We start from the raw sequence: 7,624 nt of genomic DNA, 5'->3' as shown, positions 1-7,624 counted from the left end.
GCTAATTGTCACCAATGTGGTTGTCCTGGGTTTCTGCCAAGAGGAGGTGCTCTGAGTTGGACTGGTGGCTCTCCCACTTGGGGTGCTAGGAGCTGTGACAGGTGTGGACGTCACAGGGCAGCCTTTGGGGGTCTCACAGCAAAGCACGCGCACCTCATAGTTGAGGCACATCTTGAAGGGTCCCTGCTGGTCCTGGTTCCGGCACACCAGGCCCTCTTCGCGGCTGCACTGCACCACCTGGCCCAGGTGTTTGATGCTCACCTCCGGGTGGCTCTTGGCTCGGCACTGGAGCCCGGTGATCTCCTCAGGTTGGCGGCAGATTTTTTCCCCACTCCTGATGATGTTGTTGTAGGTTTCCTCATCTCCGCCGTGGGGTCCAGGGGACGGGAAGTCCACATCGAACCACTTGGTCCAAGTGCACTGGGGATGACAGTCTCTGGTGACCGATCTGCTGTGGGTGCCCTGTGTGATGCTGGTTGCTGTGGACTCACCCCTGGAGGTGGCTGTGGGTTGCTCCGTGGAGGCTGACGGCATATGTGTGGTGAAGGTGGTCTGGGTCTGAGCTCCAGCTGGGTGTGGAGTCGGCCGTGTAGTTGTGACAGTCTTCAGCGTTCTGGTGCCGTCTCTGCACTTGTTCACCGTCTTGCAACACTGGATGCGGATCTCGTAGTTGTAGCAGATGGGTGGGAGCTGATTCTTGTTCAGGCAAATCAGCCCCTCCGTGCGGCTACAGATGACGTCCTGCCCCAGGTCTGCCAGTGGCGTGTTGGGGAAGCCCTGTGCCCGGCACTCCACGCTTCGAGGATTTTCACAGAATTTGTATCCTTCGTCTCTCAAATTTTGAAATGTGTCAAAATCTCCGCCGTTTATTCCAGGATCAGGGTAGCTGCCGTCGATCCACTCGGTCCAGGTGCAAAGCTCGTGTACACAGGAGGGTGTGGTGGACTCCGTGTGGGTGGGCTTGCTGGAGACCACAGAGGTCCCCGGGGCCGTGGTCGACATGGATGATGTTGATGTTGCCGGCACTGGAGGGCTGGGAGTTGAGAAAGTTTTTTTGACAGATGTAGCGGTACCTGGGGCAGGTGTTGTCCTGGATGTAGAGAGAGACACGGGGCCAGGTGTGCTGCTGGGGACTGAGGAGGCTGAGGCCCGGGTTTCAGTGGTCTTGGAGGTTGTTGGAGGAGTGGTCTGGGTTGAACTGCTAGAGGTGGAGCAGGCTAGGGGCGTGCAACACATGACCCTGATCTGGTAGTTGTAGCAGAGCCCCGATGCCTGCTCCCTGTTACGACAGGTCAGCCCCATGTCCAGGCTGCACTGCACATGCTGCCCCAGGGCTCGGAGCGGCACTCCGGGGCGTCCTCAGCTCGGCACTCCACCGACCTGGGTGATTCGCACACCAGGTACCCATGGGTGCGGAGGTTCTCCAGTGTGTCAAAGTCCTCGCCGTCCATGCCCCGTCCAGGGCGGCTAATGTCCATCCAAGGTGACCACAGGCACTCTTCCCCACAGACCGGTGGCAGCAAGGCAGAGGCTGTGGGCGGCCTCGTCCTGGGAGAAGTGCCTGCTGTGGTGGGCCAGGCGCTGCTTGGAGGGCCTGTGTGCGCGCTGCTCGGGACAGGGCTGGGGTGTGCGTGGAGCTCACGACTGTGGGCAGAAGATAAGGCAGCTGAGCATGAGGGGCTGGCACTGGGGCTGCCCCACCCCTCCCTGCGGCCCTGTCAGCGGTCTGAGGCTGCACCAGCAGGCCTGTCTGCCTGTCCCCACCCACGGTCCCTGCTCAGAACCCACATGAGTGGCACAGCTGCTGAAGAGCCAAGCAAACTGACTGAGTTTTAGGGAAGTGGCTCCCAGGCCATGCCCTGAGCAGCGTCCACACATCTGTGCCCCAGAACGCCAGAGTTCNCACGGGGCCAGGTGTGCTGCTGGGGACTGAGGAGGCTGAGGCCCGGGTTTCAGTGGTCTTGGAGGTTGTTGGAGGAGTGGTCTGGGTTGAACTGCTAGAGGTGGAGCAGGCTAGGGGCGTGCAACACATGACCCTGATCTGGTAGTTGTAGCAGAGCCCCGATGCCTGCTCCCTGTTACGACAGGTCAGCCCCATGTCCAGGCTGCACTGCACATGCTGCCCCAGGGCTCGGAGTGGCACTCTGGGGGCGTCCTCAGCTCGGCACTCCACCGACCTGGGTGATTCGCACACCAGGTACCCATGGGTGCGGAGGTTCTCCAGTGTGTCAAAGTCACCGCTGTCCATGCCCCGTCCAGGGCGGCTAATGTCCATCCAAGGTGACCACAGGCACTCTTCCCCACAGACCGGTGGCAGCAAGGCAGAGGCTGTGGGCGGCCTCGTCCTGGGAGAAGTGCCTGCTGTGGTGGGCCAGGCGCTGCTTGGAGGGCCTGTGTGCGCGCTGCTCGGGACAGGGCTGGGGGTGTGCGTGGAGCTCACGACTGTGGGCAGAAGATAAGGCAGCTGAGCATGAGGGGCTGGCACTGGGGGCTGCCCCCACCCCTCCCTGCGGCCCTGTCAGCGGTCTGAGGCTGCACCAGCAGGCCTGTCTGCCTGTCCCCACCCACGGTCCCTGCTCAGAACCCACATGAGTGGCACAGCTGCTGAAGAGCCAAGCAAACTGACTGAGTTTTAGGGAAGTGGCTCCCAGGCCATGCCCTGAGCAGCGTCCACACATCTGTGCCCCAGAACGCCAGAGTTCCAGAGCTTTCTACTCTCAGAGAAGCTCAGATGATGCCTTGGGGCCCTGGGACATCCCCCAGGAGAGGGCGAGGACACGGGGATGCCCGAACCCTGAGCAGTGTGAGGCAACTGACAGCTGTGCATCCCCAGGGCCAGGCTGGGCTGCCAGACCCCGGACAGCCCCATGAGTCCAGGCCTGGGGGCTGCTGAGGGCAGGACTTGGACGCCAGGCCTGCCGGGGTGACTTGGAGGCTGAGCCCTCCCCACTGCAGGTGGCTGGCGGGAAAACAGCAGGTCATCCCCGAGCCCAACGCCCTGCTCCTCGGTCCCTTCCTGATCCTCAGGGCCTGCCACCCATGCCCAGAGCTGCTGTGACCTCAGCGTCCAGCAAGGGCAGCTGTGCCGGGCTGTGGGAGGGGCTCACCCTGGGGCTCCTCGGCCGCATTTGCCTTACCGAGCGGGGGCGTGGAGAAGGAGAAGGTGGTTGGGGGGACGGGGGTGGTGGGGCTGCAGGGGTAGACCCTCCTCTCAATGGTGCCGTTGGCCCCGCAGCGGGCAGAGATGCAGCCACCCGTGCCGTCCGTCGTGTGGTAGATGACGTCCCCTGGGTGGAAGCGCTGTCCGTCGTAGGTGCAGACACAGGCTGTGGGAACAGAGGGGCTGGGCCCGTCAGAGGCTGGGCGCAGGCAGAGACCCCCGGATCCCAGCCCCAGGGGCTGCCGGCTGCTCACCCTCAGCTTCGTAGCTGCACTTCACGCCGCGCTCGGTGCAGAGGCTGGAGACAAGGAAGAAGGGCAGGCTGGTGCATGGGGGCGGCTGTATGCCTTCCACGGGCATCCCATGCTACCAAGGGTGGGCAGGGAGCAGCTCCGACAGGGATGGAGGTCCCTGGGCACCGCATTGCACCCCCGGACTGGGAAACAGGGAGGCCAACCCCACCCATGTCCCAGCAGTTGTCCCTCCAGGGTCAGCCCAAGGTCCCTCCCTTGTGGGGCCCCTCCAGTCAGGGGCCAGGGGAGGTGGGTGCTAGAGTGGAGCCATTACTCCTCAGGGGTGATTTTAATGGGCGTCCTTCCCGTGGGGACCCTGGGCTCCATCTCGGCCCAGCTTCCCGCTGCCGCCCCCTGAGCCCCTCGAGCCTGCTCCCCAGAGGTTGTGCTGGTTTTCCGCCAAAGGAGCCCTACACCCAGCCCTGCCTCTGGGACTCAGGACACGGGGGTGCTGGCCCCTGAGAAGCTTATGTCACAGTCGCCTGGGCCAGGATGGGACCCACAGCTTCAACTCCAGTAACGGAAAAGTCCCCAGCCCTGCTGCTCCCAGCTGCACCCAAAGCCCAGGCCGTGGCCAAATTCCCCTGCATGCTGCAGGCTCCACATTCCTCCCGCCAAAGGACTCACCAGGAGTGGCAGTTCTTGTCTGAGGGCACCACTGCGCCTGGCCGGTAGGACTTCCCATGGACGTGGCACGGTAGTGGCGGAGGTGGGGTCGGGCAGGTGGCCACACACTGCATCTTGTCCTCATCAAAGATGGGAGCCTCTGTTGGGCACTTGGGGTAGCAGCCTGCGGGCCAGAGAGGCCAGAGTCACAACCAGACCCAGCGTCCTGCGCCTCGCCCTGGAGGGCTCTGCCCAGCCCCCAAGCAGTGGGCCTCGCAGAGAGCACCAGAATGTGCTGGAAGCTGGGGCCACAGAGGCTCCTCAAGGGACCAGGAGAAGGCCACAGGCGGCGGAGCGCAGGCCAGCCCCTCCCAGCCAGCCTCAGCCCACCTTCCAGGCCCCGGATGTCCTGCAGGCAGTCTCCGCGCGGGTTCCGGCAGGTCCGCAGGCAGGGCGCCCCACAGGGCTGGTAGTGCCACTCGCACTGGCCTTCCGGGTTGTAGTAGTCACAGAACAGAGCTGTAGGGAGGAAGGAAGGGCTCGGTGGGGTCCCAGGCGCTCACTCGGGGAGGCCCCGCATCCCGAGGCTGCTCTAAAGCCGCTTCCCTCCCTTGCGCCTCCCGGCTATCGCAAGATGGGGACGGGGAGAGTGGGCCAGATCGGCACCCCCCAGTTATCAGGGTGCCACGGAGGCTGCCAGCAGAGTGGGGGTCTCCAGCCGGAGCAGCTCCAGCAGTGCCTGTTCCTGGCAAGGCTCCGTGTGGGCTAGAGCTGGGCAGCTCTGCTGATCCCTCTGCCCAGAATGTTCTACCACACCAGCGACCCCTCGTCAGCCACGCTCTCCTCTCGGAACATTCTACCACGTCCGCCAGCCCTCTGTCAGTCACGCTGTCCCTCTGAACATTCAATCACACCAGCGGCCCCTCCTTCAGCCACACCCTCCTCTCTGAACGTTCTACCCCGCCAGCGATCCCTCCGTCAGCCACGCCCTCCTCTCTGGGCCCAGGTGTTTCTGTTTCTTTGGAAACCTTCCCCGGCCCCCCAACCTATCAGTGGTGAGGGGGGTGGGACACACCCTGCTGGCACTTCCTGTTCTGCCCCGGGCGCCCGCTCGCACTCACGGCAGATGCTCGGGGTCCGCCAGGACACACACAGGCCCACTTCATGGCAGGCCTGGGCGTAGGCGGCCACAGCCGTGCAGAAACACTCGCAGTCACCCCCTGAGTCGCAGGCACATGCGTCATTCACACAGGCCTCATAGTACCTGGCTGGCTCCACCTGAGGGAGACGGGGCTTCAGGTTCCAGGGACCCCGGACCCACCCCGCAGGCTCTTGGGGACCGGGCCCACACTGGCATATTGACTGGGACCGAGTTCCAGTGGAGCTCAGGGAGGGCGAATGTCCATCCCCAAGTGGCCAGCTGGGCCCATCTGGATATCCATAGGGCCCAGGGCTTCCTTGGCAGCCCTCGGTGTTAACACCCCCCAGGGCCCCGAAACCATAGCTGACAGGTGTCAGAGCTGGACGCCCAGCCCCTCTAGGCGAGTCCACACCCTTGGTTGGCAGCTGTCCCCCAGCCCCCATTCCCTTCGCCCTTCTGGGGCCTCCTTGGGTCTCCATGACCCCCCTGGGCCCAGAGAAACGCCCCCCAGCCAGCATACGTGTGCGTGGCAGGCGGCGAAGGTGGGGCCGTGGAGGATGCTGCACTGCTTCTGGGCCCAGGACTTGCGGAAGGGGTTGGCCGTGCAGGGGTCCTTGGCTGCCAGGGCATCCGGGCAGGACGGGGAGAGCTTCCAACTGTTCCCGAACTCCAGCTCATCCCCCACCACAGACTGGCTCCGTGTGGCAAAGTCGTTGACAGCAATGTCATCGAAGTTCCCGCACAGGCCGCAGACCCTGCTCTGCAGAGGCACCGGGAGAGGTGGAGGTGGGTGCAGCAAACCCAGAAGGCCAGGGCCCCCGTGCCCTGCAGCTGCCACCTCCCACCCAGGCGGCTGACAGCGACCACAGGCACTGCTTCCTCTTTCCCACCTCCAGCTACACCTGGGGAGGCCCCGGGCAGTGCAGCTGAGCACCGAGGGCCGGGGCCAGCCACAAGCCCCTCCTGGAGAAAAAGGAGCTGATGTGGCCTCGAAGGACCTGCCTAAGTCCTGATCCCAGTGCCTGTGCGTGGCACCTCACTGGGAGATGGGATCTTGCAGGTTGAAGTAATGACTGGGTCCTGAATCCAATGCCTGGTGTCCTTATAAACGGAAAACTTAGACCCAGTCACAGGAAGGAGGCTGCATGAAGACAGGGGCGGTGATCCGAGCGGTGTGGCCACAGTCGAGGAGTGCTGGGGTCCCCAGCAGATGCAAGGGGCCAAAAGGAGCCCCCCAGAGCCTTCTGAAAAAACTCAGCCCAGTGGATGCCCTGCTGGGCTTCCAGTGTCCAGGCTGCGGGCAAATCCGCCAGGGTGCGGGCCTTTGCTCTGGCCCCAGAACACGGACACCCAGCCAAGGAATCTCCTGACCCGCTGCCCTTGCCAAGGCTCCGTCCCCCCAACTTCCCACCCCCCTTCCATCTCTGTGTTTCTGTGTCTCTGTGCCTCTCGTCTCTGCCCACCTGTTCCATGCACCCCACCTCCAGGTTTCCACCTCCAGGTTTCCAGCTGGACCTGGCCTGGATGAGGGGGGTAGTCTCACCTTGAACTCGGGGCTGAGGTTGATGAAGATGCTGGTCTTCTTGTCCCACAGCAGAACCAGGCCGATGTCGGTGTCCACCACCAGGTAGATGCCCATCTGCCGGATGGTGTATGGCACCTCCTGGCTCTCGTCCGTCCCAATCACCTCCACCTTCCCGTGGCTCAGCTTCAGCTCGGGGCCCTGCGTGACAAGGGGTCGCTCAGGGCCCCCAGCGAGAACCCCAGCCCACCTGGCCAGACGCTGCCAGGGGAGCCTCCCGGAGGGCATGCAACCACCCAGCCTCACTCACCCCCAGGAAGATCTTGATGGCCTTGGAGCAGGTGGTCCCCGTGGTGCCGCAGGGGATGTTCTCAGTGACAACACGGAAGGAGTCCTGTGCGCTGCCTTTCCCACCACAGTGGTTCTGGGGAAGCAGAGGCCATCAAGGACCAGGCTGGCCCTACCCTCCTTTCCACAAGGAGGATGGGGCAGGGACAATCTGTGTGCACCCTGGGGCAACCGCAGACAGGCAGTGAGCAGCTGTGGGTCTCAGGGACCACCGTGAAGACCCCAAACGCGCCGGCTCACCTGCACCAGCATGTACTCGCAGTCTCCGTTGAAGCTGTAGCTCTGCCCGTCGAAGGTGAGGTAGTGACCATCCCCGTACACAGCACAGGTGGCCAGGCAGGGGTTATCTGTGCACCGCCACATCCTGCTGTCACAAGTGCTGGGGGACATCTGGGGGTCAGGCTAGGGCACCCACAGGGTGCCTGCCTGGCTGGGTGCAGCCTTCCTACCCCCAGGGGAACCTAGCACCATAGACACGCGCCCACTGGGCCTCCCTGGCTGGGGCTGCTGGGAACATCCATCCCTGAGTCTGTGCCCTGCGTTTAACCGGGACC

At 63.8% G+C, this 7,624-nt stretch overlaps 1 protein-coding gene across 1 annotated transcript in view; it reads right to left on the bottom strand.

Annotated features, from left to right (window-relative positions):
- Window positions 1-6: 6 nt before the first annotated feature.
- The window catches only part of LOC108520401 (mucin-5AC-like), a gene marked incomplete at both ends in the record, with an annotated part of 11,491 nt that continues 3,873 nt past the window's right edge, over window positions 7-7,624 (bottom strand). Inside the window, 12 exon segments of the mRNA XM_017859767.1 lie at window positions 7-1,334; window positions 1,337-1,644; window positions 1,827-2,442; window positions 3,138-3,326; window positions 3,415-3,458; window positions 4,081-4,243; window positions 4,450-4,578; window positions 5,181-5,337; window positions 5,721-5,960; window positions 6,744-6,923; window positions 7,033-7,146; window positions 7,311-7,449. Of these exon segments, the coding sequence (XP_017715256.1) occupies window positions 7-1,334; window positions 1,337-1,644; window positions 1,827-2,442; window positions 3,138-3,326; window positions 3,415-3,458; window positions 4,081-4,243; window positions 4,450-4,578; window positions 5,181-5,337; window positions 5,721-5,960; window positions 6,744-6,923; window positions 7,033-7,146; window positions 7,311-7,449 (3,607 nt within the window).

This window comes from Rhinopithecus bieti, unplaced genomic scaffold (genome assembly GCF_001698545.2).
Source record: "Rhinopithecus bieti isolate Rb0 unplaced genomic scaffold, ASM169854v2 scaffold_52251, whole genome shotgun sequence".
Lineage (NCBI taxonomy): Eukaryota > Metazoa > Chordata > Mammalia > Primates > Cercopithecidae > Rhinopithecus > Rhinopithecus bieti.
This window is presented reverse-complemented; position numbering and strand designations above follow the sequence as displayed.